The sequence below is a fragment of the Mesocricetus auratus genome, unplaced genomic scaffold (assembly GCF_017639785.1).
Source record: "Mesocricetus auratus isolate SY011 unplaced genomic scaffold, BCM_Maur_2.0 Super-Scaffold_100011, whole genome shotgun sequence".
Taxonomy (NCBI): domain Eukaryota; kingdom Metazoa; phylum Chordata; class Mammalia; order Rodentia; family Cricetidae; genus Mesocricetus; species Mesocricetus auratus.
In genome coordinates, this window is record NW_024429195.1 from 63,898,478 (window position 1) to 63,918,910 (window position 20,433).

Sequence of the window (20,433 nt, forward strand, 5' to 3'; positions counted from 1 at the left end):
CAGACCTCCATACCACTGGAGGAACCAAGTATTCACATGTGAGCCAACAGGAAAACATTCCACATTTACACACTGCTAACCATCGAAAAATTGAATGACTTAAATCGTTTTTTTCAAATTCACTTGTTTGGTAGCTTAAAAATATTTTGTTCAATGAAGACCTCAGTTTCTCTTTTAATCAGTATCTGCCTTATGAATTAAAATTTGTAAAGAACTGTTAGTAGTGGCCATGTTTTTAATACTTGCTATCTTTGTTTGATCTCACTTCAGAGCAATGTACTTCCTGGTAGTATCAAGTTCCTCTAGTTTCCTACCTCCATGCTTCTTATATTCCTCGGGAGAGAACCCTTCCAGGGCATGACCTGAAGAATTCTGGTTCAAATTTCCAAATGAATCGGAACCAAAGCAAACCTGTAATTTGATGGCGGGCTCCTTCACTGAATACCTTAGTGAAGGAAGTTTTACTGTTTAGTACCAGAGTTGGGTACTTCTCTTGACATATTGAGGTTGAACTTTGACATTTATGAGAACATAAACTGCAGTGACACATTGTAACATGCCACAGGTCTAGCAGAGCCTTGGCTTAAGGTTTGATTTTGTATTTGGGGTTTTTCTTTGTCTTTATAACTTCCATTAAACATGGTAGTGTTTCTGATTATCTTTTTCTTCAAACATTAGCAAGATATGCCTGATTCTTCAGAGAGATCTTATCTTAGTTATTCCTATAATTTATATGTCTGCATGGGGTATGTCTCTAGCTTTTTATTTGTCTTGACAAAACTGCAAATTCAATTTAATAAGTGAGGCCAGTTGGCTTTCTTTTTTAAAACCTTCTCTAATTGAGAGACTTAGCTTAAGTATTCTGTCTGCTTACTCTTTCTCTGTCTTCTTGTTGTCTCAAAGGTTTGTTAACCCTTACTGCTTTAGAGAACACTATCCCTCTCTACACACATGTGTGTGTGCTTCATGTATATAAATGTATGCATGCATGTTGCATGTGTGTGGGCACATGTGTGTATGTGAGCACACATGTATATACATATGTGTGAAGGCTAGAGGCTAATAAAGTTGGGTCCCTTTCTTAATTGACTTCTCTATATTGAGGCAAGGTATTGTGCTTGAACCCAGAGTTCACTAATTTGAGTAGTGTAGTTAGCCAGCTTTTTCTGGAGCTCTTCCCCATCTCCTTTTGCTGGCTGAGATGACAAACAGGCTGCCATGTTCACCTGGCACTCATGTTGCTTCTGGGAAACAGGACTCATATCCTCATGTCTGTAGTAACCCTCTACGTCCTGTGCCTTTCCCCTAAGAACACTATTCCCTTTTAAAGCAGACCCCATAACCAGCTAGTGTTGTTGTCGCTCCACTGTTAAAGCTTTATATGTGATCTGAAATTAAACCTGGCATCTTCCCATAGCTTTTAATCTATAATCCGCATATGTATTGACTAGACAGCACTTCAGAGCTTCTTATACCTTATCATCTGCCATGTGGGCAGGCCTTCTGCAGCATGGTCAATAGAGAAAAAAGAACATTATGTTTTGATGGCTAGCTGACATTTGGCGTCCCCTGCTAACAAGTTGACTGAGCCTAGTCTGTGGTGATGGGCAGCAAAGAAGTTTATCTGTTAGATTCAGTGTGGACTCTGTTTCTTTACGACATCTGTGCTACTCCTGGGCTTGACTAGCAGCAAGTAAGCTATCTCTGGTTATGGAGGAGACTAAAGATTCCATTACTGGAGCCGAGTAGAATTTCTACCTAGTATAGGGAAGATGCTGATTTAATACCCAGTACAACACCCCAAAAATGTCTCTATGTACTAGAAGATGTTAATTAACAAATTACAGTCTAAACCCAGTAGCTACGAACTATAATAAACTATTATATTATTGTAATTGTTTATAGGAAAAGTCTGGCCTGGACATAACCTCATTTCTTGTACCATTGTGGGTGAATTCTAACTATCCCTTCACCTTTCTCTTTATTTCCATTTTTTATTTATTTTTATCTTTTTCTAAATTAAATTTTCAAGTGGGAGCATCCAGTTACCTGAGATTAGGTCATGTGCCTACACTGGTTACCAGACAGCAAGGAGACAAATATTCTGAAGTCTGCATGGTGCATGAGCATGTGTGTGTATGCATGTGTGCATGTGTGTGTATTCATGTGTGCATGGAAAGAGAGAGAGAGACAGAGAGAGAGAGAGAGCGGCAGAGAGAGAGAGAGAGACAGAGAGAGAGAGAACAGAATGACTTTCTATAAAGAAATATATTCACATGCAGAGTGTGTGTGCATGTGTGTTTCTGTATGTGTATGTGTATAAAATGAATATATAATTTAAAATGAATGTACAATGTTTTAAATGTTGACTATGTTTGTTTTTAAATTGCAGTTAAGGGCTGAAGAGTTGGTGGTTTTGAGTGTTTATTGCTTTTGCAAAGAACCTGTTGAGGTCCCAACACCAATGTAACACATCTCTTAACTGCCTTAACTCCAATTCCAAGGGATCCAACACCCTCCTCTGGCTTCTATAGAACCTGCATACACACAATGCGCATAAACTTATGCAGATACACATACATGCATATAAATATATTTTAAAAATCATAACTAAATATTTTGAAAATTTGGTTTTTTTATTCTTTTTTCTGGGTTATCATTTTGTAATTAGAGAACCTACATGTATTATTTGAGTTATCTTGAAAAGGAAATTATCTCTTCCTGTGACAAACATGTAAATATAAATTAGCAATACCTACCCATATGGGATTATTCTAGGATACTATTTGTAATACTTTAAAATAATAGTAAATTCATTTCAAGGATTTTTTATGGGAACATACTATTTTGTTAATGTGGTAATTTTTTAAGTTAGTGTTACTGCTCCTCGGTGCCTCAGTTTTAAAATACGTAATATACTTATTTTATTTTTTTCTTTGACAGACAAGCTAGCCTCAATGAAGCAGCTGAGAAGTATTATGACCTGGCAGCCAGACTGAGACCTAATGTAAGTTCTTTCCCAGTGGGCACCATTGTTGAAGGCATGGTCCTAGGGTTTGCAGTGGTGACTGTCCTCCGTCCGTGCTACCTTGTTTGTCCTTTCCTTTCTGGGTTCTCAGTTTGAATGTCTGCTATGTAGCTCTTCTATTCACTCACCACCCACGCGGTTCAAGTTTCTTTGTCTTCCCAGAAAATCCTCTTTCCCCCTTTGCAGATCACCCTTGCCTTTCATTATCTGAATACAGGTTTGATCATTGCTAAATACCTTTTATTTGGGTGAGTCTTCAAATTAATTCCGTGAAAGCTTTTTTCTGTTTCTCTAGTGATAAATACTTATTGTTTGTCTCCCACCACATTTAAACCTTCAGCTGTGTATCTGCTTCATATTCTAAAATCCTCATTTTTTTAATAACTCGGCTTTACAAGTTTATCAATAATGTTTTCATTACGAGTTTTCCCTGGGTAGTCGCACTTCCAGAAAGTAAAATGGATATAAATTAGATCATTACTGTTGGAATAGAATTACTATTTATAAGCAGCCGAGCTGCTTTTATAGCAGCCTGACAAGCAGGATTTTTCACAGCACTGAATTCTTGTACTGAACACTTATTCTCATATGCATTCTGCACCACTGCCCAACAGCAAAACCTTCTCCCCTGCTCGCCAAATGTAGATCATGCATTTGAGAAATGCACTTTTCAAACAATAATGAAAGTACACGTGTGGGTGCAGGCTAAATAATGGGATCAGTCTCGTTTCTTTATAGTGTTGCATCTGTTGGGCAAACACTTATAAAGGGCTTCTGTGAGTAGGAGGCAGAGACTCCAGACTCTGAACTGTATTAGGGGAACAGTATCATCAACAAATAGATATAGCGCTGTGACTACTATCGAGGTGTAGTCTTGAGTGAGTAGCAACCCCTGAGGAACCTGTATGTCTCTTTCTTTGCTTCCCCCCTAAGATTTAACCACGATGAGCTTACCCATGCATATAAACCTCAAGTTTCATTTGTAGTAATGCACTATACTATAAACACAATGAAATATGTTCAGACCTCATAACAAAAGATAGATTAGCGTAACAAAAGCATGCCCACTTATATAAGATTTTATGACAAAGGAATCTTCAGAAGTGAATACCCAAAGAAGGAGGGGGAAGGTTTGTGTGGTTTTTTGTTTTTGTTTGTTTATGGCCATCGGTGCTCAAACACAAGGTGTGTGATTCAGAAGGAATAGATGAAGAGGATTGCAGCAGGTTCAGAAGTGGTGCCAGCAAGGTCCAACTGCTCAGATCCCATCACCAGAGATAAAGATGTAAATGCCTGCCTTAGCTCTTCCTTCACAGGAGAGAGCAGGGAAAGGCCATAGGACCACGGTGCTTCTGCGCTGTTCGCAACTCCACGTAATCAGTTTTCCGAGACACCGTGTTCTGCATTGGCTGTTCTGAACCACTTCCCATAGTTACTAGGTAACTGAGGAATTGACAGGCTGTTTACAACAGGAGGCAATAATCCTAATGGCAGGAACAATGACAGTCGAAGTGTATCGTACACCTATTTGTCACTCTCTTTGCTGGGTACTTGATGAGAGTCTGCTTATTGCAGCTGGCAGCTGCTTTTGTGGCTTCAGCAGTGCTGAGGGGTGGAGGAGTTAATGCTTCACCTGACAGCACAACTTTATAGAGTTACTTTGTCATTTAGCCTACTGTCTGCAGAGAAAGAAAGCTTAATGACTTTTAAAGGGTTGGGGGTATGGAGGCCGTACCACAAGAGGAAATGCACATCATTTATCCAGCAAAGCAGCGGAGCAGTCAACTCATTTACTTATTTTATGTGTTTACTAAGTATCAGGTACTGTGCTAGGATGCAGGGCCTCCCTATCAGGAACTTAATGTCTGGACAGAAGAAAGGGAAGGCATAAGGAAACTATATAATCTCTCAGGCAGTGGTCTGTGTTCAGAGGACACGGGAGCAGTAATGGGGTTAGGAATGCAGCAGAACAAAACCTTCGTAAACATGTAGGTTTGATTCACTTGTGCAATTTTTTAAACAGAGTTGTTAAATTAGAAGTCTTTAACCTGCAGTGGCATTGAAGGCAAGCAACCAAGGGGTTTGTTTTCCTTCTCCATTCATGTTTCTCACTATACTATGTTCTAAACATATGTAAGCTACGCGATAATTAAAGTGCATTTTTATTTACTAAGAATCAGGTCTCCTGGTGTCACTTTTATTTTTGCTCTGTGATTGGTTGAATGATGGTCTTTATTACAGTATAATGGAATAGGGAAACCAAGGATCTGAGTTAACGAGCATCTAGGTACCCCGGACTGCAGGTCTGACTTACTAGCTAGCTTTTTTTTGAATGGCTAGCCAAATCATAAAATCGATATTTAATTTCCAATGCAAAGCCCTTTTCCCCGAGAGATGCCCAAACATTTCATTCCAAATATGCTACAGATTGCTTTTGAAATGCCTTTTATCCAAATGATCCTTTCCATATCTGGCAAGAGTACTTTTTATGGGATTTGCTATAAAGTTCACATTTGACAAAAAGTAAATGATACTATAATTAATAGATCAACAGATGTGCATTTTGCCCGATTAATTTTCTAATCGTTTGGCTTTTCAGTTGATACTCTATTTTTGGTTGTGAGCCTAGCCTTTAACGGCTGAGCCATCTCTCCAGCCCCAGTTGATACTCTAATATACATAAAGTGTCACTGAGGCCAGAGTGATGGAATTACAAACCATGCCAATAATATAATTCTTTTCTGAAATGGAGAACTATTTGAGCAACTTAATCCTGCATCTGATCTAAATAAAAGCACCTGCCTAACATTTATCTTTCTGCCCATTCCCTTTGTTCATACAAGCTTTCTTATCGTGGCTGCACGTCACTGAACAAATGCTATTGTCAGTTACCTGATTATATGAGAGGAGACCTAACAGATATCCATTCTCTTTGCCAATGAAAAGATCCCATTTCCTGCTCTTTTTAAGTTTATCATCTACACAATCAACCTGTCTTACTCTCACTGTTCATAGTTTCCCTTCGGTTTGCTTCAGTAAATACCATTGCCACTGTATTCGTCAGGATGCTGAATGAGGGCAACTAAAAATCCAACAGTGCCTTATATGGGGCCATAACTGTGCAGCATAAAGTGGGTGGCGTGTGTGATGCCTCCTGTTACCACCATCTTTAAAAAGTTGTTGATGGGGCTGGAGAGATGCTTCAGTGGTTAAGGACTTCATTTCCCAGAAGCCTCTTCAACACAACCTGGACTCCAGCTCCAGGAATGCCCTCTTGTGGCCCCTGTGGGCACTGTGCTCATCATGAACACAGTGTCCACTCTCACCCATCCGCCACACGGGCACATAATTTAAAATAAAGTCTGTCTTTTAAGATTTTTATTTCTGGGATATACTTCTTTCTTAATAAAGTACTGATTTCATTTATTTTAATATGTCCTGCATTTTTATTATACAGAAGCATTGTGTTCTACATACTTTATTTTGAAATGAATTGACCTTTTACAATGTAGCTCCGGTGATGAAATGGTAAAATAGTAAGAGAAGTATAGATGATTAGGAACAGTATATAGTTTTATATTTAGCTTTGTGTGCCTTAGCAGTGTTCAACATGTTGCCTTATTGAAGTGTATAAGTAGAAAATTGTGATTGTTGACAGCAGACACCATAGATATGCTTATTACAGCAAGGCATACTGTGTCTTACAAACTTACTTAGTTGATATTGTGGGGAAATTCCTATAAAAATAGATTAGGTTAAAGTTCGATCAGTGTTGTATTTTAGGGATTCTTAGTTTTCATTTTTATAAGTAAATTCGCCTCTGAGTGGAATCAACTCTGTGATAGTCCTTTTCTGTCTAAGTTCCCCCATCCGTTTATGCACATCCCAAGAACTAGAGGGAACGTTTAAAGGCAACTACCTAGTTCTCTCATTGGAAGTGAAGCCAAAGTCTGCATTATCTTGGGGATAAAAGAATTTAATGTGAGGAATGGGGAATTTGCATGGTACAAAGTCACCTACCTTTGCTTCTCTTCTCATCCACTCTGGAGTTCAGAGGACAAAATTACCAGTGCCCGGGTTTTCAGGGCAGACTTGTTTATGGTCTACACTCATTCCAGTCAATTTCAATTCAGATGTCAACATTATATACGACTTTGTGTCTAATGAAATAGAGTTTCCGAGTTATAAAAATTTAACTCTGACCTTGGGAAACATACACTCTAATGTAGGAAAGCAGGGGAGGAGAGGACATGTAAATCTCAGATCTCAACTCTCAGGGCAGTAAATAATGCTATCTAATAAGGGCTTTGTGGGGGATATAAGTTGGGTGTTTAAAAAAATGGATAGGAGAAATTACTTTCATCTGGGTTGATCTGAAAGTTGGAGTAGGAAAGCTTAAAGTAGCTTGGAATGAGAATTTTTGTAGGATATTTCAGCAAGAAGAGGAGAAGGAAGAGAATTTGGGCAGTATGGTCGGGTCAAACTCATACATAGAGACAGGGAGAATGGTTGGAAATTGATGCCTCCTGTAAAAACATCTGACAAGCATTGAGCATCATACATAAAGATCAGAAGTCTATGTTCTGTGATGTTGACAAACAATATAACACAATGAAAGCAGTAGTTAAGATGACATGAAAATATATATTATATTCATGGAAGTAGGATCTAGAGCCCCAGCCTTGATAGGACCAAGCATACAGCAGTCAAGAATAAGCAGGAATAGACTGGGATGGAAAAAATATTCATAACCTAAGTAGCAGATGATAGCATGTGAGTAGGAGAATTAATTGTTCACATAAGTGCTTTACATTTTCAATTTAGGTAACTTGGAAACAAAATACCATAAACAGAAATAAGATCATCAGAATGGTATGCTTATTTCAAGAACATAATCTTAAATTTGGACTTAGCACATTCTGAATGAATGTGTGGATTGTGTTTTGTGTAGTTGTATATGTGTGGTCCATGCATGTACAGGTGTGCACACATGTATGGGAGAGGTTGTGGAGGCGAACAGTTGACTTTGTGTGCCCTCTTCTGTCAATCTTTACCTCAGACACATTCTCTCACTGAACCCGTAGCTCATCAGTTCAGCTGGACTGCCTGACCTAGCCGGCCAGCAAGTTCCAGAGATCAGGTCTCCCCCTCCTTAGCTCTGGGATTAGAGATGAGCACAGTCATACTTAAGTTTATTTTTATGGCTGCTAAAGATCAAAGCTAGGCCTTCATGTCTGCTTGGCAAACAAAGCCCTGGCTGAGCTATCTTCCAAGCCCTGTTCTAAATTTCTATTAGACATTCCATTCAGGAAGCTATCCAGAAAAAAAAAAGCATATAGTTAATGGTGACGATATGGGAGTCATCTGCAGGAATTAACATGGTACCAGCAAAATGAATAAAACTACCATGGAAGGGAAGGCATGAAAAGAGAGGAAAGAGCCAAGTTCCCAACCCTGGGAATTGCTACATCTGGCTGTGGAGTAATGGAAGTTACAGGGTTTAGAAATTCTAGCTGATGAGCACAAATATGGCTGTATAGAAGGCAAAGAGAAACAAGGACATGGGTGTCCACTGAGTCAGAGAATAGGATGTCACTGGTGACCTTCAAGATTCCATTTCCATACTATTGATGGAGAAAGTTTTCAGGTGTGAAGGAAATGAGTAAGTCACAAGCCTCACTAAACATTATTCTGTAAGAAAGTTCTAGAGATAAAAAGAAAGGACATTAAAACACGTAAATTCATTACAAAATAAAGAAAGCTCTGTGGAGGTACACACTTAAACATGATAACAAAAAACTGTACACACTTAAACATGATAACAAAAAACTGTCCAAATAGAAGAGAGACCATAGAAAATACTGAAGTCTTGAAGAATTCATTTTACTCTGGGAGATGAAAGGAAAAAGAGTGGTCTGCTGAAGTGTACATGGGTGACAAAACTTGATGAGAGAGGAACTGAGCTCACACAGTAAGGGAGGAGGAGGCACACAGTAAATTAATACAATTGTAGTCATTTGGCTATTTGTGAATCCTAAGTAAACAAGGTCTGAATTTGAGATTAAATACTTGTGGACTTCTGAAAGCTTTGAGGTACACAAGAAGTCGTATTTCTTCAAGGTCTCGGATAGCCATACAAAACATATAGCTCCCTATTGACATGTCTTTTTAAGCAATGGCTCACTTTATGCCTCTAAATGGATTTCTGAAATCGCTAGTAGACTTTTGACTTAGCCTTCTGATATAGACTACATGTTTTATTCCTATTCTACATTTCTCATTGGTATAATATTCCAGAAATACTATACAAGTATATTCATTGTATGAAAATTAAGTATCTCCTAGATTATTTAATCAAAATATCATGTCTGGTTTTTACCTTCTCAGGCACATAAAATTAAATGGATTTATGAATTTAAAACCAAAAGCTGGCTATATCCCCTCCCCCCTGTGTGTTTTGTGTGTGTGTGTGTGTGTGTGTGTGTAATTATATGACAAGAGTTCAAAATGAGGTATATGGGGAAATTTTAAAGAAATGTGTTTACTATGACAGTGCATTTGGTTTGATAGCCTACATATACAGTATTATTTTTAATTTATACCTTTGTACAGCAAACATGCTTATAGAGAAGGTGAATGGAGCAGAATTGTACGCCTGTACTGGAACTCAAGAAGGGAGTATTTGGAACTATTTCGGTCTGTTCTGATATAAGAAGTATAAAATACCCTGAGTTTATAGTTGCATTCTGGTGGGAATTTTATTTCTCAACCATAATCAGAACAAGAGACCATGAAATTAGGTTAAGCTAGACCAATTCAGATTTGACTATATAAGGGATATTTCTGGGAGATAATTATTGAGATCACTGTTTTGTTAGGGGAAAAATGACAGGGTTAATAATAATTTGCCCGAGAAGCACTTAAACCACATTTATGATTATAAGTGAGGGAGCCACCATCTGACTAATCCAAAGACTTTCTAAAAGTTTCTTCAATGTGGAAAAAAGATATTTGTACCTCTAAGCTTGTAGGCATTTGGTGTGTGTGTGTGTGTGTGTGTGTGTGTGTGTGTGTGTGTGTGTGTGTGTGTAAATTACCATATAAGTTGTGTAAGTAAAAACTGCTTCAGTGATGCACATAAATATCTCTCACAGCTTTTTTTCTTTCAAATATATCTGTATTTTATAGTTAGAATATGAGTCAGATTAACAGGGAAAAATGCAAAATTCTAATCAAGGAAAAATTATTAGTTTGTCCCCATATTTGGATCTAGTTATTTTGAGTTAACTTGTAGATATTATAAAACAAAGTCTTTGATAAACTTCCATTTCTCAAATTTAGTTACCAAATTTTTTATTCTGTTCACTTCATAAATGGATTTCCTCATATTTGTAATGGTTGTACATTTTAGAAATCAAATAACTAATCTTGTTTACCTTCAGCAGGATCAAAATCTCTGATCAGTTCCTTCAAAGCTGCTTATGTTTAGATCACTTTTAATCTGACTCTGCCCATATCTCCATGGAAACTTTTCTCTCTGGAGATCACATTTTCCAAATTACACTGTGCTGTGACTTTATTCAGACAAGTTACAAAGTCTAGCTTTCTGGTGCATTCATTTTTCTTTGCTTACATTCTTGGTTCTTTTTGTTGCACACTATTTTGCAAACGTTAGATAAACCAGAACAAAAATGTACCTCTGAAGTGGCTACAATTTTTCTCTTGTTTATCTGATTTTCCAAGTCACATAATTAGAAGACACTGGTGGTAAGTGCAATCCATTTGTTTGCTGTTGGAGTGGGCAAGTTGCAGCCCACTCTAGGGCAAGATAGTTGGGATGATCTTAGTTAACTTTACAGTTCAGGAGGTATTGTTCACAGTCCACATGCAATCAGTTTTAAACACAATTTGAAAAATATGTCCGTGTGTGTGTGTGTGTGTGTGTGTGTGTGTGTGTGTGTTGTTGTTGTATTCACAACAGAAAAGATCTTTCAGTGGAAGTAAGAAATGGGTAGGAACTTAAGTCGCTCCTGGCTCTAGAGAAAATCAACTTGAGTATTCTAGTTTAAGGAACATCCAGCCGTGGGGGATTTCATTTCATTATGTTTTCTAAGTGTGTTTATTTTTACTGCCATTTCTTTGGGGTGGTACCCTGTGTGTGGAGATGTTGCTGTAGCTGTGTGAGTCATGGGACCACACACTAAAATTGCATCCCTTCCCTTCTCTGAGAAATTTGCATCCCTTCCCTTCTCTGAGAAATTTGACTCCTGGCTTTCTTTGAGAATTCATGTGTCCTGACCACACTGGCCAACATTCCCACCTGGGGGAATAAGGCAGAATTATGGCTGCCACCTGCAGAGGCTCCTCACCTTCTCTACAATCCCCCTTTGGCCACCACAGCTGCCTCCTTGGCTGTTTCATTATAGGCATTTATCCTTTGGACCCCTGAGTGCATAGAGCCGTTTCCCCTTTAATGTACACTAAAACAGGAACAAAGGGCTGCTGGAAAGTCTTTACTCCTACTTGTAATTATATAATAATAGCTCTATACTATATAGTAATAATAGTATTGATACACAGTATATACAAGTAATAACAAGTAGTAAAAAAAACAGCTTTCTATCTGTTTCTGAGTCTTTCACAAACCCTAATCTAGTGAAAAGTTGTACTTCACCAAAAAAACCAATTGGTTGAGCAGATTCTAGAAAATTCATAGCTTGGTAACCTCATTTCCTTTCAGTCCTATTTATTAACTGTGGGAAATAGTGGATTTATTTCAGGCCTTGGGGAGTTAGAAAGTCCCTTCTGCACATGTCATGTCTCACATTTCCTGATGTGATCTTTAGTTCTATTCGATTTTCTTCAAACGATGTAATTTTGTCCGTTCCTATGACTGAGTAATATACCATTATGTAGTGATGGCATAAATCCACTAGTGGACATCTAGGCTGATATCATAGTTTAGCAAGCTATTCTGAAAAGTCTTCTAATAGACCTGGCTTCTGCTTTGCATGCTGACTTTGGTGAAAGGAAGTCTTTATTTAAGTCTGTTGTGTTGGGCATTGAGAGTATTGTGGTTCAGGAGAGAGAGATCAGGCTCAACTCAAGTTGAACAAGAACATCTGAGGATTTGTTGCAGCATGGTTCCAGAAGTACTTTCCTGAAATGAGGCAATTAGTTATACTGAATGCATTATGCTGAAGGAGGCATATGTAGATGGGACACCCCCAACCCTGAGTTCATCAGATATTTTTATGAGAGGAACCTTCCCTATGAGAGGGGAATGAACACCCTCATCTCCAAAGAGGAAGCAATGTGGGCAGTCGGAACAAACAGGCCTTTCAAAGGCTCCCCTACCCTATGATGTTGGACTTGCTGCAAACTCCCCTTCCCTGTATTGCTGTCCATTTTCACTCTTCATCAAATCTAGCTTTAAAAACACTGTAGTTAGGATTGTCACATAAAAACTGGCCACATAAAAGATGTCGATATTACTGTTAGTCTATCTTTTAACACAAGGGTCCCTACCAGTGAATTAAGATAGATAGCAGGGAAAGATTTCCTCCTCCTGCAGTAACTGTCAGAGTTGGATTGTAGGTGGATGGAAGATCACTGGAAAACTCCAAGGCAAGAGGATTCCTGCTTCTGACATGGTGGGATTGATGCTGAAATCAGTTCAGGTGACTGGGTACCCAGCGTGAGGGTAGGAATTTAATCAGATACTAAAGTAATCAGGTGCAAAGGCAGCATTCCTACTACAGAGACTTACCAATCCGTTTGCAGCAACTGGAGTGGGCAGGCAGACTGAAGGGCGAGGCTTAGTCCAAAGTTAGCTTTTGGAGGAGCCTGTCTAAGGTTTGGCTCAAGACAGTCTATGTCAGCCTGGATGACTGTTTTCCCAGACTGCGCTGTTAAAAGTTCTTGCAACTTGGGCAATCTCATAATTAAATACTTGACTCTTCTTACTTGAGTTGGTTAGGTGCATGGCAGTAACAGCTTTGATAATTCCTAGAAGAGAAAAATGAGCTAACTTTTTAGGTAAGGTTAAAATTGTTTATGCTCTATCCTTGTCTTGTACACAACCTTACTTCCTTTGACATCAAAGCCGCAAATGACGGCTATGGAGGAAAAACTGCTATAAGAAGCTGGGGAGGCCCAGTTAATAAACTTGCTGCAGCACAGATGCTGAGATATGAGTTCAACTCCCCAGAACCCAGTAGGGTACAGTGCAGTGCACCTGTAACCCCAGAGCTAGTGAAGAGGGGCCGACAGTAACAAATTACTGGAGCTCACTAGCCACCCAACTCCAACCGAACCTGTGAGCTCCATGTCCGAGGTGAGATCCTAACTCAAGACACAAAGATGGAGATCAACTGGGGTAACATGCTCACACCTGCACACTGACTTCCACAAACGTATACGTGTGCACATGCTCACAGGTTCATACGTACAAGTGCATATACCATACATCACACACACACAAAACAAAACAAAAATGTCTTCAGGAACTTGCATTACCTTATATTTATTTCACAAAGTGAAAACTATAGGGAATTCAGTTTCTTTGTCGCTGAATGTCTTCTGAGCAGCCCCCATTACCCCTGTGGGTTTTCATCTCCAGTTTGTGTGTATGTCACTCTCTTCAGTGATCTTTACTGAAATAGCTCCTAGGAATGCAGCTTTACCACATGTGTGATATAAATGGGAAGTATAAATGGCAAGTTAAAAAGAGCAAATGTGCTGCCATTAACGATCCTGTGACAAGAGAGAATTTGAAGTGGTCTCCTAATCGCTAAATTGCTTTCATTCGAAAATAACTTGCTGAGTTTAGTTATGCGGAATTTTAGAGAGGGACAATTTTTAAAAGACAGGTTGGAATGATTTACCAGATGATAGGTATGAGCCTCTCTCAATAATTCATAACTATAAAACATTAATTGCTTAAGTCACCTAGGGAGGTGATCAACATTGGTATTGAAATTGTGATGTCACCGACCTGAGCAAAGTCTAGAATACATCAATGTAAAACAAGAGTTCTTTTCTTTCTTAGAATTGTAAGATACTTATTGCAGAAGTCGTGAAGCATGTAAGAGGTCGATGGATTTTCTTTATGGAATCTTTCCTTGTTCTAGTTTGTTTTTTATTTCGTTAATTTGAACGTGAAACCTGATAAGATGTATGCAAATGAGCATCTGGAATCCGTGCCAGACACTAATGTTGTTTCCTTTGAGGAAAATTATTTCATGTATTTAGTGCATTTAAACTATAGATACAGAAAATAGCAGCTGTTTCTCTTTTTTAAAACAATACTCAATTATTTGTGAATTTTAGGTTTTATCTATTATAATTGCCTGTGCTCTTTTTTGCCCCTCACTTCGCCTCTTCATTTTAACCGCACATACCAAACTGTCGAGAAATCAAAATGACGGTAGTGTATAATCTCTAATAATCACAGACACTTCTTCACTTTGATAGATATATTTTTAAATGATACCAGTAATAATAAATGTTATATGTGAAGGATATTAATACACAAATGTTAGAGGACCAAAGCATTTTAAAAGTGAATTCATATGATTCAGTTTCCTTAGACAGCAAAGATGGGACACGACACATGGCTATCTTATTTTAGCAATTTTCCTATGGGAAAAGAGACTGATATTTAGAATTTCTAGTTTCTCACCTATACTGAATTGTCCTTCCCCAGGCTGTTCTCTCGTTTCTTTGTATAGCGTTTGTAAGCTAGCATTGGGAATGATGGATTCCTTGGGTTTTGAAGACGGAATTGTTTTGCTACCCAAACAGGATTGTGCTCTTTAATCAGTCTTGGAAATCTTTACTAGAAACATATGCGTATGCTTAGTGATCCCTTCATCGCATAATAGGACATTATCATTTTATTTTCCAGTATGCTAATTGGCACCATAACTCCCAAACATTTCCTATATCTAGGGAGCGCTTATGAAGAACAGATGATGGATTATAACTCTCTACACTGCAGCACCATATCATTGCTTTAAACGTGTTATCGTTACATCTGAGTTCATATAAACCAAGAGCAGCAAATGATGAAAAAGAAGGGAACATTCACCTAAACAAGAATAAGGATATTACAAGCTGAGCATGATGGTACAGGGCTGTTGTCTCACCACTCAGGAAGCCAAGGCAGGAAAATTGTGACTTCAAGGCCAGCTTGTCGTCAAACCGAGACCCTGTTTCAATATCAGAAAAGAAAAGGGATCATTTAGAAGGTTGTTTTACTAATCTTAGTATTATAGATGTGTATTTCTGTGTGCATTGTGAATTATTACACAGAAGAAAATATGAGTATGCTGGACAACAGAACATTACCAGTGCTTTTTTTTTTCATTAGTAAATGTCAAACCAAGTATAATGCACAAGCCTTTAAAACCAGTACTTGGGAGACAGAAGCATGGGAGTCAAAGACATATAGTGAGGCCCTATCTAAAAGAAAAATAATCAGTCTAGTATTATCTATACTGGTTAAAGCATTAATATTTAAGGTCTCAGTCATGTGATATAATGTACATCTGGAGTTCAAGGCCAGTCTGAGCTCTGTAATGAGTAGTGGATTTCAGGCCAGCACAGGCTACATATGTGTAGAAACTTATCTTTAAAAAAAAGTATATGCCCCATTTTGGATGTGGGGAAGATGAGGCAGAGTGACGTACCTGGGCTCCTACAGGAAATGCCAGCCTGAAAATGTAGACATACTAGTGTCAGAATGTGTGTTCTAAACTCCTTAATATGACTTCATGAAAAACTTAGTAGCTATCACAAAACCCAAAGTATTGAAATAGTGAACCATTTCTCACCTAAGATGTGGTGATCCAAGTTTCGACAATGATTGTGTATTAGCCATTTGGGGGAGTGTACAACTGAGAAAACTGATGGATTCCTGAGGTTAATTCACAGTCCTTTTACCGCATGCATCTATCCATCTTTGTTAGACATTTGTGACAAATACCTGATAAAAGGAGTTTGAATGTAAATATTTTCTGTGACTCCTTTTAAAGAGTTTTTAGTCCACAGTTGACCGCCTCCACTGCTGTGGGCCAGAGGTAGGAATTACCTCACTGTAGCTCCAAGATATGGAGGAGGAAAGCTGCACATCTCACTGTAGCTAAAAAAAAGAAGAGAAATAGATGACAAAAGACCTATCCCTAACCACCCACTCTAACCAGGCCCATTTCCTGGCCCATTCAGCATGAGCTCATCACTTATGGAGTTAGCACCTTCATGATCCAACTACCTTTCAATATTAGCCACAGCCGGGGACCAAGTTTTCTCAACTCATGATCATTTTGCAGGACATTTTAAGTTGAAACTTAACTGCATCCCCACAGCACATGGTTCATGGGTCCTCTTCAGAATGACACTGGAAAATGAGATGGCACAGACTTGAAGGCTAGAAAGCAGTGTCTCTCGTGTCTTCTATGCGTCAGTTTCTGAAATAGACCTGACAGACTGTGAGGTCCCTAGACTCCCCTATATGTAACAAATATGCATTTGCCATTTTAAAAAGGCTTAGCATTTATTTTTTTAATTATTACTCTTTGGGATTATATCTGGAACCATTGCATCTTTGGCAACTTATACAATGCCTAAAAATGTAAGAACTCAAATCATTTGCTGTACTGCATCTTCAAAGAGCAAGGACTTCAAAAACCTAGCTGTTAAATTATTTTGGATTGCTTGAGACATATTGCTTGTTATTCCTTAGAATGACTCATACAGTCTCAGGAAATAAGCTTCTCACAAGAATTCTTAGAAAGAAAATGTATTTCCTTTTCTTTGCTAAACCCTCAGAAAAGTCTGAAGTTGACCGGATGGTTTAGTTAACGTCGGTGTAGTGTTTGGAAGAGCGGGTACATGGTACAAAGGATTCTTAACTAGCTCTTTCTTTGAGAAGGTTTTTACTGAATTTTTTTATGCAATTGTGCCAGAATGATCTGACTCTCACATTACATTATGATGCCATATGTTTGTCATACTAACCAAGAGTCGCATGTTAGAATAAGTTGACATATTAAACTTTTTTGTGATATTATATATGGAGTAAAATATTTTAATACACAATGGCACACAAATTAATACACAGTAAATATCAAGCACCCCTTAAATGCAGATAAAGCAGTATACATTTATCTCTTAAAATATTGGCTCAAGAAGGACAATGTCAGCCTACTTAGAACTATACCAGGGTTATGTTTCTATTGTTATTGTTTTTGATTTTCTTTTACAGTGTTGCAGATTGAAACCAGAACATCCTAGATTCTAGATAAATGCTCTCCCACCAAGCTGTTGTGGTTATAGGTTTTCAAATCACTTAAGTGAGTTTTTTTTAATTCACTGTCTTCTAATAATTTCACCATGTCGGAATTGACATTGCATGCTTTTACTCTTTTCTACTTGCTGTAAGTACCTGTTACTTAGTGATCATGGCTCTTAAGTACTGACTACTTACTGATCATCACATGGTGAAGCCAATGCTCCCGAATGTGGTGAAGGTGTTTGTGAAGCAGGAAGTAGATGGAGATAGCATGAAGATGTCAGACAGCTTCATTTTTGTAAAACTTGTTCTGAACGTTCATCTGTCTCTAGGGAAATGCACTCCTCAAATGCATCCTTATCGCTTAAGATACGCTAAAAAATATGACAGTTGATAAAAGTTCCAGAACCCTGCCAGGCAAACATATGTGAGTGACAGCTTCAGAATAAGCCAGGGTCAAGAGTGTAAGCCAAATAAATGCCAAACATTACAATACAGCCAGTCACTGAAGTTTGACCATCAAAGAGCAATTCATCACTTCAAGTTGTCAAAACCATTTTCAGTTTTTCTCTTCTCCATTCAGCGGTCCTGGACAGGGATCAAACGCATCAAAGCTATTTTGCACTAAATATTTTGACACAATAGCTGTACATAAAGTAATGTTAACCTTGACATCTGTACAGATTAGCTTTCAGATACTTTTAGGACTAGTCATAGTTTAGCTCAGTTATGGTATATCTCAAAATGTCAGTCTTCATTGTCCCATATGCCTGAGTAGTATCTAGTTTATGAAATATTTAAGACTATGCTGCATTGTTTATGTGTGATGCCATCATGAAAGCTGTCCACCTGCAGCATGACATCTCGTGCGAAACCTTTTATTTCCCTTTCTGGATGTATAACATATTAAAATATTGCTGGTCCCATAGAAAGCATTAAATCATGTCTATGTATTCTTAAAACAGAATGACTTAACTAAAGAAGTGAATTTTACCTGCTCAATTCTGAAGACAAGAAGGAGATTGGAGTTTGCTGTCTCAAACTCAAAATAACTCCTCCCTTTAGATCAAGGGTCCTCAACCTTTCTAATGCTGTGACCCTTTAATACAGTTCTTCATGTTGTGGTCGCCTGAACCATAAAATTATTCTGTTGCTACTTTGTGGCTGTAATTTTATAAACTAATGTAAGTATCTGATATGTGACCCTTGTGATAGGGTTTTTCAACCCCCAAAATGGGTCACAACCCATAGATTGAGAACCCTTGCTCTAGACCTTTAACTCATCTGTTTTTCCAACTGTCATGCTTCCATTCAAAAGTGGGTTGACTTGCCCAGGCTTTGTTGTCAGTTGTTGTTTAACCAATATCAGTAAATATTTGCATCCAAAGATCCTTTTTGTTTCCCAACATCCCTGCCATCTGTAGTCTTTGTAATTCCATATATCTTGGTGCGATCCACCACTTAGCTCTCCCACATGAGTCCATAAAGACAGAGACCTGGTTCTCTTTATTGCACTTCCCAGAACACACCTGGGATGCTGTAGCTCCTCTATCATCGCCGGTGAGGCATTCACTGTGTGAGTTTCCCTCTGCTTCGTGGTGTAGACATCTTGTGGTGTGGAGTGCAGATGTAACATTTGAAACATGCTGTGCATATCCTCTTGTACCTCAGTAAAGCCTGTCCTCGGAAGTAGAAGCCAACCACAACATGGGATGCTCAGCGCCAGCATGGTGATCATTTACAGGGCTGGAAATTAAAGCAAAACACAGCTACACTGACTGCCAAGCGCACACTGAGGAGATGTGCTTCACGGGGTGCTTCAAGGGAAATTCAAGTGACTTTTAAGAGGATTTCCAAGTGAGGTCGGTTTTTAACTCTTGCTGGGTGTAGAAATTTGGAATCCTCTCTCCTTATCTGTGATGTGCTTCCCCTGGGTCTCCGGCTTTTCTCTGTCGTTTACCATCAGGAGCTGTCATGGTAAATTGAATGTGGAGTCTTTGCTCATTTATAGTAATACTCCTTTCCCCTGAGGTCTCTCAATGGAGCTTTAACCTGTGATCCTCCTGCCTCTGCCTCTCAAGGGGTGGATTGAAGGCTCATGCCACCAAACCTGGGTAATGTGAAAGGAAGTCATCCTTGTAAGGTTTTTTAATTGATCCTATGGCTAGGTCTCCTGATTGATGTTCACAAATCCAGTTCTGGGCTCATGGTGGAAATCACAGCAAATCTAGCAGATTAAACAGAAGTCTTTAGGTATCTTCTTTATGGCTGTGCATACATAATAGACTGTACTTGCTTGTTATTATCGAGACAAGCATAGTCTGGTGGGAAACGTGCTTTCGAGACCTCATACCACTCTTGAAAATATACTTTATTACAACGGAGGTTGATTTTGTGATTCTCATAAGTGATTTGAAATTGGCTAGTGGTTTGCTTTTTTTCTTAATTAACCCTCAAAGGATACCTCAACAGACACTTTAAATTATACAAGATTTCTTTATTTTTTTAAAAGCCCAGATACCACAATGCCCAATTTTATGTGGTGTTAAGGACAAGAATGGAAACCAGGGCTGAGCTGCAGCCCCAGGCTCTGTCATTTGTTCTGTTCTTTTCAGTTTTTTTTCTTTTCTTTTTGATACTGCGTCTTACCAAGCCTGCCCTCATATTCTCTCTGTACCTGAGGAACATCCGTTCTACCTGTCTCCACCCCTGAATATTAGAATCCACCATGCCAAGTTTCTAGGCGGCTGGGATGAAGCCCGGGGCTCCTTGCGTGCTTCCTCAGTAGGTCATTGAATCAGCAGTCTTTCTTTGAAAATGAGCTATGCTTTAATGCCCTGCCCAACTTACATATACGATGAGTCTTTCTGTGAGTTACTCTGCTGAAAAAGAAAAAAAAAAAAGCTGAGGAAAGGGGTGGGCAGGAAATCCCAGAGTGTGGCAGCCTTTTGTTAATTCCACCTTAGAGAGAATGTCTTCATAAAATGGGTTTCTTCTCACTCCTCTCAATAGACTGTGTTTACCAAGCATTGTCTTTTATCTGCCTTCCCCTTTTCTAATAACTGTTTATTTGCCCTGGAGAGACAGTACAGATACTTTTAAGTTGTTTTTA

At 38.6% G+C, this 20,433-nt stretch overlaps 1 protein-coding gene across 2 annotated transcripts in view; it reads left to right on the top strand.

Annotated features, from left to right (window-relative positions):
- Tmtc2 (transmembrane O-mannosyltransferase targeting cadherins 2) overlaps nt 1–20,433 on the top strand; it is a 356,561-nt gene that overhangs the window by 298,677 nt on the left and 37,451 nt on the right. For both annotated transcript variants that reach the window (XM_005068036.4, XM_021225985.1), the window contains exon 11: nt 2,944–3,007. In XM_005068036.4, coding sequence (XP_005068093.1) covers nt 2,944–3,007 — 64 coding nt within the window. The remainder of the gene's footprint in view (nt 1–2,943; nt 3,008–20,433) is intronic.